Source organism: Rhodamnia argentea, chromosome 2, assembly GCF_020921035.1.
Source record: "Rhodamnia argentea isolate NSW1041297 chromosome 2, ASM2092103v1, whole genome shotgun sequence".
NCBI classification, from domain to species: Eukaryota; Viridiplantae; Streptophyta; class Magnoliopsida; order Myrtales; family Myrtaceae; genus Rhodamnia; species Rhodamnia argentea.
The window spans coordinates 30,016,871-30,033,568 of NC_063151.1; the positions used below are offsets into that span (position 1 = coordinate 30,016,871).

The 16,698-nt window shown below is 42.3% G+C and overlaps 3 protein-coding genes and 1 long non-coding RNA gene across 5 annotated transcripts; 2 read left to right on the top strand and 2 right to left on the bottom strand.

The window, feature by feature from the left end:
• The first annotated feature begins 419 nt into the window (after positions 1-419).
• Positions 420-15,410, top strand: LOC125313731. Its single transcript, XR_007197321.1, has 3 exons — positions 420-561; positions 10,874-10,878; positions 15,400-15,410. It is a non-coding gene; the product is annotated as an uncharacterized LOC125313731 (long non-coding RNA).
• Positions 1,700-3,844, bottom strand: LOC115734386 (splicing factor U2af small subunit B-like). Of its 2 annotated transcripts, XR_004014649.2 has the most exons (3): positions 2,678-3,844; positions 1,955-2,003; positions 1,700-1,874 (listed from the first exon to the last, which is right to left on the bottom strand). XR_004014649.2 is itself a non-coding variant. In XM_030665140.2 (2 exons), the coding sequence occupies exon 1, from the start codon at positions 3,567-3,569 to the stop codon at positions 2,724-2,726; it is 846 nt and encodes a 281-aa protein (XP_030521000.1). In that variant the 5' UTR covers positions 3,570-3,844; the 3' UTR covers positions 1,700-2,003; positions 2,678-2,723. The 2 variants fall into 2 exon arrangements, 1 of the variants encoding a protein (XP_030521000.1); XM_030665140.2 differs by having other exon boundaries at positions 1,700-2,003.
• On the bottom strand, positions 4,414-7,819 carry LOC115735840 (mitotic spindle checkpoint protein BUBR1). The gene is made up of 11 exons (XM_030667297.2): positions 7,536-7,819; positions 7,372-7,431; positions 6,919-7,063; positions 6,640-6,797; positions 6,095-6,176; positions 5,948-6,014; positions 5,821-5,875; positions 5,354-5,513; positions 5,143-5,225; positions 4,870-4,938; positions 4,414-4,779 (listed from the first exon to the last, which is right to left on the bottom strand). Exons 1-11 carry the CDS (start codon positions 7,730-7,732, stop codon positions 4,716-4,718), a joined length of 1,140 nt encoding a protein of 379 aa, XP_030523157.1. The 5' UTR covers positions 7,733-7,819; the 3' UTR covers positions 4,414-4,715.
• LOC115736062 (calvin cycle protein CP12-3, chloroplastic-like) lies at positions 8,192-8,752 on the top strand. The gene has a single exon (XM_030667597.2). The coding sequence runs from the start codon at positions 8,202-8,204 to the stop codon at positions 8,631-8,633; it is 432 nt and encodes a 143-aa protein (XP_030523457.1). The 5' UTR covers positions 8,192-8,201; the 3' UTR covers positions 8,634-8,752.
• Positions 15,411-16,698: the final 1,288 nt, after the last annotated feature.

Below are 16,698 nucleotides of genomic sequence, written 5' to 3' on the forward strand. Positions count from 1 at the left end.
TTGACATCGACAAACGTAACCTAACTTCAATTCTTCGTGATATCACAACCATCTATTGACGTCCGGCCCTCTGAAAATAACTATCCAGACACCATAACACTGTCAACGTCCATATATTTATCTGCCCTTCAAACTCATCCACTCTGAAAAGTTTTGACCATTTTTAACTACTGAAGGGAAAGAGACCATTTTGACCAACATAAAAAATAAAAAATGGGAGAGAGACCATCATTCTGATCCTTGCTCAAACTCCACACTTACGTCTTCTGCACACGCTCCTCAGTCCCACAGATGATCCTGAAGGAAATGACTTGCGACTTACCCGGGGCAAAAAATTTTCTAAGAGATCAGGACTTAATGAACGCACAAGGGAAGGGACCTAATCCAATGACCATGGCTCAAATTCTAGCTGCGAATCGCTAGAGAAGAAACTGATGTCAGACTTATCACGACTGCATTAAAGTTAATCATACTTTAATGGTAAATGCTAATACATCTCGCCAAACTTAGCAGAAGAAACTCAACACAGAAATCACAACGAATAATGCATCAAGTCAAGAAGTTGTACCAACAACGATCTCATATGGGCTAAATCGCAATTCCAACAGAAACAAGAGCGTAAAAATGGCAACGTGACATCCTTCGCAGAGGTTAAAGAGAGAGAAATCACACAGGAAAATAAGTAGAGGAGTTGGCTTAAGCAAAGACTTGCTGAAAAACATACAGAGAATCAAAATTAGTTTTTTCCATTCCCTCCCAAATTTTTAATCTAATTAAAATGTCAGTAATTATCCAAAAATCACATGTTCATTTACAAATCAACATTTTTATATTGTCCAAATTTCAGGTGTTTCAGAACAAGTAAAGTTAAATTATCCAGCAATGCCCCTAAGAACGATAACAGATACCCAGGCAATGTTAGCTGTCGAATTATACAAAGGCGTCTCACAAGGAAAATGACTGTAAACAATCGAGGGTTGTAAATGCTGTGAACTTGGTGCTTTACTAAACCGAACAATACTCAAAATAATGAGCAGTGGGCAGCAAATTGCACGAGGCCTTTTCCGGAAGTGAAAAACCATTCAAATGGCATTCAATGAATTTTGCTAAACAGTAAGAAGAAGAGCTTATCAAACCTCAAGAATCCATTCACTACCAACAAAAAATTCATTTTGATCAATTAGGAAAGTAGTGCAAAAAAATTATTCGAATATATACGTTTCAAAGAAAGAAATGCCGGTTGGGTGGCCAAGTGATGTCTAGGCCAGAGTGAAGGAAAGGAAAGAAAAGGAAAGGAAATGAGACTACTACGCCGCCATGCCTGTCCTCCTTTCAAGATATCATTACTCACTAGTCTGAACATCTCTCACGGCAGGAGGTTATTGCATTTCTCACACAACCTTTATTAACCAACCCCCACTGTTCTAAAGCGCAATAAAATGCATCTTCCCTTTAACCTCATTTGTCCAGATGATGGAGTGAACAGCCTCTGCAGCTTTAATTAGAGGGAGGTTATAACTTTATTAAGTTGTGGAGGGAAATTGCGCCATAGCTTTTGGCCTCTTTAAAAATGATCCTACTGCTGCACTGCAGCTAAAAGACACAGAAAGAGTCAGCACTTAAATGGGCTCCTTGCAATGGAAACAATTCTCAGCATCAAAAACCTGAAAACCTGTCTGCGACTAGAGGGAAAAACTTGAACATGGATAGGTTGTATTAAGAAAGAACACTAGGTCAATCTGTGCCCTGCAAAATCAGAGTTTCAAGATCGGGAGGATATAGGATCATAATATACAGCAGATACCAGGGACGACTCTCCTTTTTGAACCCACTCGTGTCGACCTAACCAACTCTGAAAGCTACCAAAAATGGCCCTAAAAGATGGGTGAAACGATATTAGAGAAAGAAAAAAACAGAGAAAAGTCAAGTTAAAGCGAGGAAAGAAATAAAATACTCTGTCCATGAAGCACCAACTTTGAGATCCCGGTGACACCTAAAAATTGCTGCAACATGTATGCAACAGGATCAATCCCAATTTTCAACCAAGAATCGATGAAGAAATTAAATGGCGTATTTAGTTGAGTTATTATCTTTACAGCATCTAGTCACATGAACAGAGAGTCAAAGTTGTAACTACACCTAACATCGGACTAGAAAAGAAAACAATATGTAAGGACAACCCCAAAAAAGGTCCAATCCCCGCCCAGTCGGATGGGTTTAGAGACATGGGCCAACTCTATACACCACATTGGCACAATAATCTCACTGAGGATAGGCTCCAAATGACCAAGAGAATTAACATCGACAGTCACTCATAAACAAGCTGAGTTCCACAGATTAGCATGGAGAAAGGGCTCAATAACAGAGTTTCCAAAGACAGCTGAATGAGCATAGAGTATTCGATGCCCGTGAAACATGCCAGTTCCTCAGATTAGCATGGAGAAAGGGCTCAATAACAGAGTTTTCAAAGACAGCTGAATGAGCATAGAGTTCGCGATGCACGTGAAATAAGAGTTGTCCCGACAACTCAAATCCTCACGACCAACTATGAATCTACCAATCACAGCTAAACCACCAGCTTAACAGTTCCCACTGCCTTACTCAGCACAGAATAACTTCCAGCTTTCGAACATTAACAGGAAAACGAAAAAGTAACACACGAACCTAGGATGGTTACCATCAAGTTCAAGAACCGAAATGAAAACTCCAGCTTCACTTTCAAATCACTGCTTCTCTTCCCTCTCTCTATTCCACTGCTCAATCCGGGCTCTACGCTCCTCGCTCCCTTCCCTAATCGGACTACGGCTCCTCCTCAGGCTCCCATGATGCCTCCTACCTCCTCCATCTCTCTCGTGCTTATCATACTGCTCCCTGCTTCCGCGCCTACCATTGCCGCGGTAATCACGGTCCTTATAGTCCCTCTCACGCCGTTCCTGATCCCTCCTATGCCTAGTAGGGCTCATACTCCTGCTCCTGCTCCTTGCCCCTCGATAACCACGATATGAGTACCTCCCAAACAGCCTCCTCCTCAATTCCCTTCCGATCATCTTGACGTGCATGAAATTGCAATAACCACCCCGGTTGCAGTTATTCTCCTCGAATTGCCTGCACGTGGCCTCGCGGAAATCAGTCACGGGCGAGAAATCGGCAATAATCGGGCGACCAGAATAGAACCTCCCTTGCAAGGCCTGCAGCGCCGCGGCAGCTTGATCCTCCTCCTTGAACTGGACGTAGACGTTGCCGATCATGTGGTCGGCGAGGTTGTCGCAGACGTTGAGGGACTCGATCTCGCCGAACTTGCTCAGCTCCTCGAAGATGTCCTCGTAGAAGTCCTCGAAGTGCTCCTGGATCTTCCTGGGGTCGATTGGCTGGCCCTGCGCGTCGACCCCGGGGGTGATCATGTCGGGCCGCTGGTACATGTTGGAGAGGAGGAGCGTCGGCGAGATGGTCGGTCGGTTGTGGAGGCGGGAGCAGCGGTCGCCGTGGCGGCAGGCGCCGATCTTGAAGTAGAAGGGGCAGTTCACGCGGTCCTTCTCGGTGCCGAAGATCGATGCCAAGTGCTCCGCCATGGTCTGGTTCCTCCGCGAAGACTAAACCCTAATGGAGATTGATTGAGCTGAAATCCAAGTGAAAAGGCAATTCGCGTACCGTATGATTGATTGAGCAAGCTATCTCATCGGAGGTGAAGGAGGTGAGCTGGGGTGGTTTTCTAGGGTTTGCGCGCAGGTCCAAACCCTAATTTCAGATTGGACAGAGAAGAAAGGACGAGAAGGCTCGACGCTCGAGTTTCGAAATCTCTTTGCTCGACTTTGCTGGTTTTGTGCGCGTATTGGATTGAGAGACAGACGAGCCAGAAGCGAGAGAGAGATGCGTGTCCCGCGTCAAGCGTGCGAGGCATCGCGGCCGTAGAGTGCATCTGCATTTTTTACGTTAAAGTGAAGCTGGCCCAGTTGGTAAGATGAGGCCCAATTGAATTGGAGCCCATTTTACCTTTCGGCCTACTATTCAAGAGGTTCAAACTTAAGGCGAACTCAGCACGTGCATGGCCGTCGTCCCCTCGTGCCATAAGTTGTTGGATTAAGGCCCGCAACGAGCGTGTGAACTATTATTATATTCATTTCGATATTTTGGGCGTGATTTTTTTTTAAAAAAATTCGAAATTTCGGGTTAGATTTGACCGCCTGTATTTTGTGCATGATACTACCCCGCACTATTAGTCGACCAAGTTACTCCATACGATTTTAGTAATTTTTTTCAAAAGAGGAGTGATTCTTCATAGCTCTTCCAATCGACTCAAATTCTCACAGTGTAAATTGATGATCATCGCACCTATATCCTATGAAAGGAAATAAGGACATATTCCGATTCACATTACAATCAGATGCGAGAACCATGTGCCCTTGATCAAATGTGAAGGGAGAAAAAAGATGGAACAAGCTGCATTAAACCAATTCGAACTATCGGTCCAAGTCACAAGAATGCAACAGCATGCAGAGGCATAAACATCCTTCACCTTACCAAATAAACAGACATTGTGTTGCAAGCACAGATGTGCTAGCTCGACTTGCTTACAAACATTGAAAAGGGAAAAAATTGAAAGGTGGATGTCCAGATTCCTTCTCAAGATGAATGGCATGTTTGAATCAGCCTTAGAGGTAAAAGCTGACCCCAATAAATACATAGTATACAACAAGCCTCCCATTTTGCCTGTCTAATCACCTGGGAAGACTGTTGGGAGGGAAATTGCGCAACGGGTTCTCTCTGAGTAGCTCCGTTGCCCTACGCAAAACTCGACAGGATAAGCATAAGTCAGCAGAATTACTTAGGTATGTGATCGACTTGGAAACCGCCATCGCAGCGATGACTTACTCTTTAAGGTCCTTGCCATCGCCTTGCCTGAGCTCCAAGGTTGATGATTTGCCTCCACCTTTGCCCGTCCTGGTCAAGTTTTTTTAATCAGAGGTCAAAAGTTTTTCTCTTTGAAGCATGACGGTTTATGTATAAATTGGATAACTTTTCACAATCAATTGCTGCATTATTTGACAACTATCATTGAAAAAGCGTAAAATGTTCAACGATACGCTACTACTTTATTTGCAGATGCAACATGGTTCTACATCAAAAGCTGTGATGGTCACTCACTCTGCACATTCTTCGTCGACAAACACCTCTATACAGGTACTAGCTGCAGCCACTCCAGTCCTCTGCCCAAGTTTCTGGGGTATCTGAAAGAAAGGAAGGGGGTAAATGTTAGGGGTTGAAAAGAAATGAAGAAACTGCAAGTATCAGAAAAATCTGGAAATATATCTAAGGTTTTACTTTGGGGGGAGGGAGAGATAGAGAGAGGCAGAACCTTGTATGATGTCCATTTTGCAGGTTGTGCATTGTTCTCTTTGTTTCTCTCTGCTCGACCTCCAAGATTATTCCAGAAATTCGGTTCCTTCTTTGATATATCAGGCTGATGACTCGAGGACTTATCGACATTTGTATCCTTACAAATGGCCAATGGAACCCTACATAAAGTAACAAAATGAAAATTGGAAGTAGGAAAGCAACAGTGTATAACAACTTATACAAATATTAGCTATCATAGCAAAAGTTGTGTAATTTACATCAAAAGCTCCTATAATAATATGCTTTAATTTTGTCTCGATGACTGGTAAGGGGAAACATATCATATGATAAGTGACAATCAACAGGGTGAAAATTTAGAATTCTGTAAGATCTGCATTTCCAATAACACAGAAATTTTCAATCTGCCAAATTTCCCAAACTACAGGAGAATGTGGAATGTGGCCAAGTTAATGAACAATTACACACCTCTCAGGCTTCTGCTTCCTGCTGGCAAGATCGGAACTCAATGTAGCCTGCCTTGCTACAAAACCATAAAATAATGGCTTAAGAATAAGTTATGCATAATAGAAACAAAGAGCAAAATGAGGATTACTCTTTTCTCCTTTTGCCAGGACAGTTCCAAAACTTCGTGCGGGCAGCCCATTCTCTGCTTTTTCCTCCTAGACAATGCAAGAACATAGACATAAGAGACCTGGAGTAAAATACTTGTCCGATAAGTTCTCAATAAGATGCTACATACATCTATAGCTAACGGTCTTCTCATTGAGCGTGCCAAAAACTTTCTGTAAGCATCCTCCAACTTTTTAATCGGTTGAGCATTCCTATAAAAATGCACAAACAAACCGTCAAAACTTTATGCAAGTGACAGACATGAAATAATGAACCTGAGTTCGATATGGAGAAAATTTGACGAGTGCATGAATAAGAAGATTGGTAACGAAAAAAGAAGTGCATGACTGTACTTTTGAGTATAACATAGTCCCCAAAAGTATACTGCAAGGCTCACCGCAATCAGCCTTCTTTACTCTTAACATCGAATGAGTAGTCTAGAGATGTTTATTCTAAGCGTTTCCCCTAAAAGCAGGCGCTTTTTCAACAATGCTGCATGGAATTTCAGCCAGATTCTTTCGAGGGTTATTAAGTATTGCCACTCTAGATGGTAATCAAAGAGCATATGCAACCTTACTACGACAGAAGATTATTTACTGGTTAATTGCCCACCCAGTCATATAGCCTAGAGAAGCAGATGGCATATCACGCACACTAAACTACAGAAATAATTACCTCGATATCCCGAGATTAAAAATTTCATTAGCCGTTTTCATCTTATTCTTGGCTTCCATGTGCAAAGCATAAGATATATAGAACAGAGAATGTGGCTTCCCAATCTCATTGGCATCCAGAAAGTTGTATATAACTTCTGCATCACGGCAGTTGTCAGCCTGCAGTAAAATTCCAGTCAAGCACCTATCAACTGATGAATTAAATCATTTTTGAAGAGTTGTTGAAACATGCAGCAGTCGATACACAAAAGCCAACAGACAACTGGTGATGAGAACCTACATATTCCAGCCAGACTTTAAGATAGCGGAGATCATCTCTGTAGCGGTCCGAATGCCAAAAGGCACGAACACATTGCTCATATATCACAAGTAGTCCTGAGCAGTCGCCACCTGGTGGAAATGCCTCTTGAACCCACTTGATACACCTTTGAAAATTAGTTTAACAGAAAATAAAAACCGCTGCACAAAAGCGCTTCCCATTCGCCACATATGCTACAAATCTTAGAACTTCAAAACTAAAATTTAATCAAAAGAAATTAGAGGAACCATTAATTGCTTCAGCTCTCGGAGCTAGACCTAGGCTAACTTATCAGCTGATTATACAAGCAAGAACAAAAGTCAAGCACGAATTCAAGCAATGAGCATCTCGAAAAATCGTTAAAGCGCGCTCAAAATGAACCGCCCTAAAGAAGCTTAAAAGATCGGTGCTATGGAGGAAGTGATGATAACTCACTCAAGCCACGATTGCAGAGGATCGTCCCCTTTGTAATCATCGATCGCCTCGATCAACTTCCTAAAGAACCCAATGATTGAAAAAAAAAAAAAACCAAATGATGCCACGAAACGTTAAAAAGGGAAGGAAGGAAGAAAAGGGTTGCGAGGTGAAGTTGAAGAGACCTTCGCTTGTCGAGGAGGGATTTCTTGAGGTGATTGTCGGTGTGGGACTTGAGGGAGTCGTTGAGGAGGTTGACGTTGCGACCCCTCTTCAGGGGCCTCACGTTCTCCTTGAACAGCTCCCATTCGTTGCCGGTCTGCCGTTTCGAGGCCAGAAACGCCGTTTCTGGGTCCGCGTTCTGGATCCGAGCGTCCTCCATTGGCGACGTCGACTGTCCCTGTGCACTCGTAGAGAGCGAGAGTAGAGAGAACAGGAGAGAGAGGAGAGAAGTGGGGGAGGGATTTCAAATGTTTTGAAATGAGGGGAGCTTCAGTGGCTTCCTAATAACCGTTGGCAGTGGAGGTCTAGGGCACTGTGGATTGTTATTGGGCTTCTTCGCTCTTTCCAGATGGGCCTGTTTGTGAGGAAGAACAGAACGTGGGGCTCACTCGTGCTGAATCCATGAGGCCCAAAATGTTTTACTGTTGACTGTATCTGAAAATCCACAACGATGTTCCAGAGTCCCAGACTGGCATTTCTACATAGCAAATTTCCCCTTTCACCCCTCTTTGTCGTTCATCGGGTCGACGGAGGAGACGAGAAATGGAGGGGAGAGGGACGCCAGTCACACCACCACCTTGCATTCGCCTCCATCATCACATTGAGCAACTTCGCTCTTTTCCATCGCCATGGCATCCTCATCCATCACGCCTCTCAACCTCTCCTCATCGTTCTCTTCGAGGCCGATCCTCTCCCCGAGCACAATCACATCGCTCGGCGCCGCGACTCGCCGCCAGGAGAAGAGGCCGCGCGCGGCGACGGTGAAGGCCATGGGAGGAGGAGGAGGCGGCGGAGCGAAGTACAAGGGGACCAAGATGAGGGAGGCGCGACTGAGGGAGATCATAGAGGAGAAGGTGGCGGAGGCGAAGGAGGCGTGCGAGGGGGAGGCGGCGGCGTCGGCGGAGTGCAGGGTGGCGTGGGACGAGGTGGAGGAGGCGAGCCAGGCCAAGGCCCACCTCCGCCTCAAGCTGGAGGTGCTGCGCCAGGATCCCCTCGAGTCCTTCTGTGGGGACAACCCCGAGACCGACGAGTGTCACGTCTTCGACGGCGACGAGGAGTGAGAGTGACCGGTGGACCGATGGATGATGCGTGATCGTGCGGTCATTTGGTGAAAGGTGATGAAAAGCATCGGAGGATGTGGGCCGTTGGATGGATTTGATTGGTGAACCCGAACCGAATGTGTAATATATTTACTTTTTGGGTGTGTAATGCAACTCGCGTTGATCCCTTGTACGATTCACATGGAAAAAGGGGGAAGATGGTAAGTTGTTTCTTTCGGATAATGGAGCGAATGTTCACATTTCCACTGGACGATCGCCTTGTTTTACTTTCCCGCACGGTTTACACAAAGCTGGAATTCGACATCCCAACAACCACCAAAAAAAAAAAAAGGTAAAGAGATTGAAACAGCCATCAAATTCACCGATCGAAAGGAAATCGAATCGAATGAGTGAAGATTATGTGCACTGCATGTTTCACGCATTCCGGGACTTTGTAGGATTTATTACATATGAAGCAAGGTAGTAGTCGTGTCCGTTTGTTCACCGGGATCTTGCCATTTCTCGGGTACAGAATCCCTAGGCGTGAATTCCTAACTTGATCCATTGCTGCTGGGTTTTGGCACTCTTGAATTTGCTCTAGATTGAACGACTTCTTCCTACTCAAATTTGAAACACTGGAGTTTTTATGTTTCTTCTCGAAGCAATAGTCAATCAATCGTTCCATCGTTTGCGATTTACATCAAAGTGTGGTGCATTACTTGGGGCTCGCGTCCGGTACAACGACTGCGCAATCAATTTGTGTTATCTCCTCACTCCAGGTGTGAACAGTCTCTCGAATGCCGTCCTCAAGAATACCCATTCAATCGTTCTCCAGCATAATGCGATCCCTCAATAAACTCGATCTGCTCGTCAAGTTCCATGAAATTGCCCTAGGCCGTCTAAGGCATTCACTTTAGTTTCCAAATTCTCAATCAGTTTTTTCGATCTTCAATCAGTCTAAGTGTCGGCAACATTCCGAAGTCTTTCGTTGTGACTGTAGTTCTAATACAAATGCCATGGTCCACATATTTGATCCAATTCAAAGGACCGAGCCACATGCATTGTCCTCCCTTGGTCCCACGTAGAACATTAGCCAACTCAAGCTCACAACAACCCAATCCTCAGGCGCACGAGTGTGCAAAACGAGGGACGAACACGATAGGAGGGTTGACCAGTTGAATCCCCAAAGAGCTCTCCAGACATTACCTATCCTAGCACGAGTCCACGTTACGTGCATTATGTTTTTTTAGCATGAATATACATTAGGTGCATTTGAGATGGCACCATTTAGAGATTACTAGTTAAGAATGTAAATTGTCTAAATACCCCTGGTATATGTGGAAATGCGCTTGACCGAGCGGCCACGAACAATACACTCTCAACAAGCTCGGATCGAGCCACTAACATTGGCCTTTTCAAAATTAATTCCGTGTTATACGGAAAAGTTTTAACTACGAGGGAGCATTTTCAGGTCCATATAAATTTCATTTGAAACCTAAAACCTATCAGCCAAAACAAGTCCTCTTTTTTTAAGAACTCGAATCCTATCCCGCATATCTTAAAACTTAGAACCAAGCAAGTTCCCCACCAGTCCGATTTCATGTTCTAGATTCTACCCCGAAATCAAGTTCGCCTCTAATTTTGTCCGTTTAAAAGTGTAAATCTTAGGGCGCCGTTGTTTCACGAAAAAACTTCAAGAAAAAGGAAAATGATTTTTCGAAAATCATCTTCTAAAAAAATGATTTCTCGTCCTTTAATCTGTAATATGTGACCGAAATTTTTTTTTTTTATATTTAGTTTCCATTTGAAAAATGATTCAATCTCATGACTTTATCTCAAGCAAAAAAAATTTGTATTTTGGTTATTTTATTTATTTGTTTGTTCTTTCTTTTTCCTTTTCTTTTCATTCTACTTCCTCCATTGCGACAACGCTAAAGAACCTCAAGCTTGAGCTCGCTCGTGGCTTTGCCGGCCGTCGCGAGTGGAGGAGGGAAAAAATAAATAAATTAAATTAAATTAAATTACAAAAAATAAAATATATATAATATTAAGCATCGAGAGGAACACATTTGGAAAGTGTTTTCACCTCTTTAAATTTAAGAATTCACTTTCCTAATTTTATGCATGAAATTTCTAATGATCGAAAAATACTTTCCGCCGACTAAATCATTTCCCGTGAACTAAACGGATGAAAGTCCTGGAAAACTAATTCTGAAATATACTTTCTCTAAAACAAATGCACCCTTAATTTAGGAATATAGGTCGGGTCGGGTATGAATCACTACATTTGCATTGCAATAAAATAAATCATAGAATGGTTAAATGGGTCTATTCGGATCGGCCCATTTATGATCGACCCTAAACTCAACCCAACAAACGGGTCTAGTCACTGAGGGGATGCATGCCAACCATTATACTTCTCTATTTTTATTCCAAACCTATTTCTAGAATAGGTTTGGAAGCGAAACTTGTTTGGTAATGTAATTATATTCTTATATTTCTGAAACAAAAATTTGTTCCAAGAATAAATTTGGAAGGGAAATTAGAAACAAAAAATTTTAGCTTCTTAGAGAAACAGAAACTATAAATAATAACACTTCACTTTTTCTCAAGTACCCGTTGCCGCCAACCACCAACCACCGCCGCCCATCGTCGTCCCCCGCCTCACCGCCAGCAGTCGCCACCCTTCGCCAAACGCCGCCACCCATCCCCGGCGGTTGCCAACTACCGCCACCCTCCCCCGGCCGCCTCAACCATCGCCGCCCGCCCTTAACCTCTATCGACAACCTCAACCATGGCCGACCGCCGGCAAAGTAGCCACCAACCACCGCCCACCATCCACCTTCCCCGCCGCCAACCACTACCCTTGGTTGCCCACCGGCCGCCACCAACCACCACATGCCGCCGCCCTCGGTTGCCTCCTGACTCATCGCCAACCGCCGTCATCAACCTTCACCAGCACCAATCACTGTCCTTTGTCTCCCGCCACCCGTCATCACCCCTCGCCTCGCCGCCAACCGCCGCCACCCACCAACTACGGTCCTCCGTTTGTCGCAACAACCATCGTCGGAACAAAACATAAATAATAATTTTTTAATTTTAAATAGTAAATAATAATTTTTAAAAGTATACATTTTCTACTGTTGTCAAATGAACTTCTGTTCCAGGATTAGAAATTTTATGTCGTTGTCAAACGCATTTTTTTGCTAAAAAACTCGTCCGGAAGCAGAAATTAAAAAATGTATTAATTGTTAGAAATCTATTTTTAGAATAGAATGGTTGTCATGCACTCTTGACTCACTGCTAAACAATGCGGAGACAAGAGAATCTCTTGATCACTGGTTAAAGAAAAAAAAAATGGCTGGCATCGTCCAATAAAATAAGCTGGTTACAGTCAAATTCCGAATCTGGATCCCGCCGGATCCGGACCGCAGTGCGACTGTGCAAAAGCGCATTCTCCGAACATTAGATCGGGGATTCGTTTTAAAAAAATGGGGCCCGAAATGACAACATACGGGGCTTGGATCGCGGCATCTCAACACGCGAATTCACACATATTTTGCTACGTTGAACTTGATTAACGTCGACCAAAAACGAAAACTTGATTAACGAGATTGGAGCGAGTCGATGCAGATTCCGCGGCGGGTCGTGGAGAGAACTTGAATTTCACGTGTGTTCACGTGGGAAGCCATGCCTCTGGTCTGAAACATCGCTTGTGATGGACGACACGATGTCGCGAGGAACACTTGAATGCGTTGTCGGAAAATTAGCTAGAAAATTTGCTAAAAAACTCTTAAACATATTGTAATTATACGAATTCAATTTTAAAACTTTTATAATTATATCAATTCAGCCAATTTAACCGAACGATACTGACGTGGCACATTTTTAATAACATATTAATATTTTCAATATTTTAAATAATTTTTTAATAATTTTTTTGTCTTTTTCTCATTTCTTTTTTTTTTTGTTGGGCCGGTGGCCGAAAGGAGGCTGCCAGCCCAAATCCAAAAGAGAGAAAAAAAAAGTAAAAAAAAAATATTAAAGCATAAAAGAATAATTTGATAGTTCGTGAAATATTAATATATTATTAAAATTTTACCACGTCGGCGAGGCCACATCAATACTGGCCGATTGAATAGACTGAATTAGCACAATTATAAGAGATTTAAAAATGAATTGAAATAATTATAATAAATTCAAGACTTCTTCTATAATTCTTCTCAAAATTGGCTTCCCGAGGCCAACCTCTTCTAAGTGCGATGCAGCAACACGTTTCGAAGGCCCATGTGGGGCCGTGCAGGCGCGAGATCTCGCTGGAGAGAACACGTTTTTTTTCTCTCCTCCCCGCTTCGTCACATGACCGGAGAGGAGCCACGTAGTAGCTCCAAGTGGGTCCCTCAACAGCCCCGACTTTGTGTGCTTCTCCATCAATACTTCTGTCGCTCCAAAAATACGCGCATCATGCAGGGAGATACTCGGAAGCAATCCTTCGAACGGATTCCCCGATCTTAGCACGATGACGTGCAATTTGACGTGCGAAAGACGTGCGCTCGATGTTTTTGGTGGCTCTTTACTCTTTAGCTCGAGATTAGACAGCCTGAGTGTCAACTCCCACATAAAATCACAAAGAACATGAAAAATTATGATGACAGAAATACTAAATTTGCGACATTAAATTTCTATATTCAAGTTCAGCCTTATTTCATAAAATAAAGGAAAATGTTACTTCTTATAATATTAGACAAATTTTTGAAACATCTTACTTAATTTCTTCGATCCAATCGATACTTACTTACGTGTGTTGATTTTCAATCAATCGTAAAGAGTTGTAAGGATTATCTTCGGTCACATTGATTATGCATAAGCCATTTCGCGATAAATTCAATCGATTTATCTAGAGAATGGTTTAATTTATTATGGCATGATGAGTCGCGGTTTTCTTAAAGGGCACATCAATTTAGAATTTGAAAAAGGAGAGACCAAAAACCCTTTCGAGTGAAAAAGGGATGCCCCTTGATTTTATTTTATTTTTGGCAAATACAGCACAAATGAGGATATGATCTTGATCGTGTAGACATAAGACTGCGGTTATCCTTCCACTCGTGTTCCCAAATGATGATACCATTCAAGAGTTCTTCTTACTCAATCAAGGAAATAAAATATCAGTACTTCGACACAAAGTAAGATTTTATTGAGGTACAAGATGAATCGCTTTCGAAGAATCTCGTGAAATCACTGCACATTAGTTCTCACTCATATCAATCTCGATAAAACGTGCTCGGAAATTACAAAATCCCACTCGCTATATATCTATTAACGGCTTTGGTGAAGAATTCACAAATTTAAAAAAAAAAAAAAAACTTGTAGTTTGGTTTCGAAAATCCGTTACGACATGACTTATGCGAATCGGGATGGTCGTATTAGAAAGCAATTGAGTTTGGTTCACCACCCGGAAATACTTTCCCGCGTGTACTCGTGTGGGCCTTGTCTGCGATGGAGCCTTTTGAGGCGTGAAGCAACAACGCTAGGGACAAGACCCGCGGGGACCATTTGCGGGATTATTAAGATCCCTCGCTTTCGAACCTCTTTTTGTTGCTTCTAATTCATGTCACGGGCGTCGGATTAGGAGAGCACGAAGACACGTGAAACCAACGGAATGCTACCTAGACCAGTGGCCAAAGCCCACGTGCCAGAGACCGACGTGTAGAGTGACGCAACGATGTTTTTTTTTTTTTTTTTGATAAGGTAAGTATGTATTAATCATCCAAAAAGCTAGGTACAAAGAAGCCGGACACAAAAAAATCATGAACTCAAGGTGGCACAGAATATGACATAGGGAGTTCATGGGTGACGCAACGATGTTGGAAGCCATAAGTAACCCAAAAATCGACCTTTGATGAATTCACATCCGAATTACGTTGCTTTTCTGGAAAAACAAAAAAAAATCCAAAATGGTCCCGCCGGATCATCACCATGTCCTGATCAGCCAGCCAACTCAAAAGTTAATGAGCATCGTACGCCACTTTTATTCCATTGGCCACCGTGCCTCTCTTTCGAACCCACCACCACACACCCCAAAAAAAAATCATAAAAAAATTAAATATTTGATAGTTTTTAGATAATCGTAAAGGGTGCGCATGGTAACACTTCAGATTAACTTCTCAACTTCTCCTTCAAAGCAGAAGATGATTTTTCTACTTTTACTTCGGATTAACTTCCGATCAGAAAAATTCGTTTGATTATGATTGAAAATTTCTACTTCTAGAACATTATTAACAAAATCTTCAACGGACGGTCGGCGGCGGGCGGCCGGGTGCCGGTGGCGGGTGGCGACCGGCGGGCGGGCGGCTGGTGGCGGGCGGCGATGGGCGGTCGGTGGAGGTCAATGTGATCGAAGAAGTGATTCTAAGGTGGAGAAGTAAAAAAAAATTACTTCTCAAAGTTGGCAAAAAATCTTGCCGGAAGTTGAAAATTCTACCAAAAGTTGAAAATCCTACCAGAAGTCAATTTTTTTACCAAATGGATTTCTACTTCGGCAAGGTTTTTACCAAACGGATTTCCCTGCCAGATTGACTACTGGCGGAGAAATCCAGGAGTAGAAGTGATTTCATGCGCACCCAAAACTAACAGACTGTTTTAGATGGCAAAAAGGCAAATAAAAATTAATTAAAAATTATTATGATGTCTATTCTTTTAAGGATTTATGACTCATAACATCCAGATTATCGGGATGCAATCCTTGGTAATACGACCGCAAGAGATCTAAGATTGCTATGCTAGCAAGGCACAAAGAAATTTGGTCCGCTGTCTTTGTTTTTCGATTTGCGACTCTGGCAGAGGATTCATGAATCCCATGATTTTATGAATCGGGCGCCTTCAAAGTACGGAAATTCAAAACAATCCACGCATTTCGAATTCTTTTTTTTTTTCCACCCGTAAGTAGCATGTGTTTGATGAAGTGATGAATGGTGAAAAGCTTGGACCGCAAAGGATGCGCGCGACGATCGAATGATACTACTGTTGCCACGGTCCCTTGTCCCGATATTTTTAGCTTTTCTCCCGTTCTCTTCTTTTCTTTTTGGTCGTGGGATGCATACGTTCGTAACGTTGGACCATCCTTTAGCTGTCTCGAACTTCATCGTGGGCTGGATATGGCTAGATCAAGAAAAAAATATTTAAAAAATTTCGAAACTTATTGTATTTTTATTAATTCAAGTCAATAATTTTTTGGCTGTATCAATTGAGTTATAAGCCTTTCAACTTTTTGCTAATTGAGTATACCCGTTGAATTTTGGCCGGAAATTACCCATAGATTTTTATTTACTTATCTTTGAATTTTAAATTATTTTTTTCTTTTCTTGTTTTTATGTTCTTCTCTTTTGCTTCTTTCTCTTTTTTATATTTATGGCCAGTGAATGCCATGGGCCTCAAGCGAGGGCTGCTCTCGCTCGATCTAGCGAAGGGCGCCCTCTTCTGAGGCTGGCGGGGGAAAAAAGAGAAAAATAAAAAAAATAAACAATTCAAAATAAATAAAATATTATTAAAAAAATTCCTATGTCAATGCCTACCATGCCACGTAGGATATCTGGCGTCCATGTCGGCGATTTCCAGCCAAAATCGATCGGATTGGCTCGATTAACAAACGATAAAAAGGCTTACAACCGAAATGGCGCAATTTAAAGATTTATGATCGAATTGGAAAAAAAATACAACAAGTTTAAGATTTTTTTTCTTTTTTGATAATTTTGCCCTCAATTCAATGACTAACTTTTTCACATATATTTTGCTCGTTACTTGTTATTTGTCCAAAACTAATGTCGTTTCGCGAACTCTATCTTTGATGGTTGAACGGCATCGTAATCAAGATGAAAGTCTATATTGATTATGAAGATCATATAGTTGGTCGAGCCCTACGGAGCGTGACGAATAATGCGATACGCGACAAATGTCAAGGGTGCTAGTTCATTTGTTTTTTTTACGTTTTCTTCCGCGTTGGTAAACTTTTAAAAGAATGCGTAAGTATCAAAATATTAGTGGTAAAAGATCTATATACCAGTCCCCTGATTTTTCAGTATTTTTTTTT

Bases quoted from the DNA above. Each gene is read 5' to 3' on its own strand.
- LOC115734386 (XM_030665140.2), bottom strand. From the start codon at position 3,569: ATGGCGGAGCACTTGGCATCGATCTTCGGCACCGAGAAGGACCGCGTG.
- LOC115735840 (XM_030667297.2), bottom strand. From the start codon at position 7,732: ATGGAGGACGCTCGGATCCAGAACGCGGACCCAGAAACGGCGTTTCTG. The intron at 6,015-6,094 runs GTATGTAGCATC...TGCATTGTCTAG, and splicing joins GAAGACCGTTAGCTATAGAT to GAGGAAAAAGCAGAGAATGG. The intron at 5,876-5,947 runs GTAATCCTCATT...ATGGTTTTGTAG, and splicing joins CCTGGCAAAAGGAGAAAAGA to CAAGGCAGGCTACATTGAGT.
- LOC115736062 (XM_030667597.2), top strand. From the start codon at position 8,202: ATGGCATCCTCATCCATCACGCCTCTCAACCTCTCCTCATCGTTCTCT.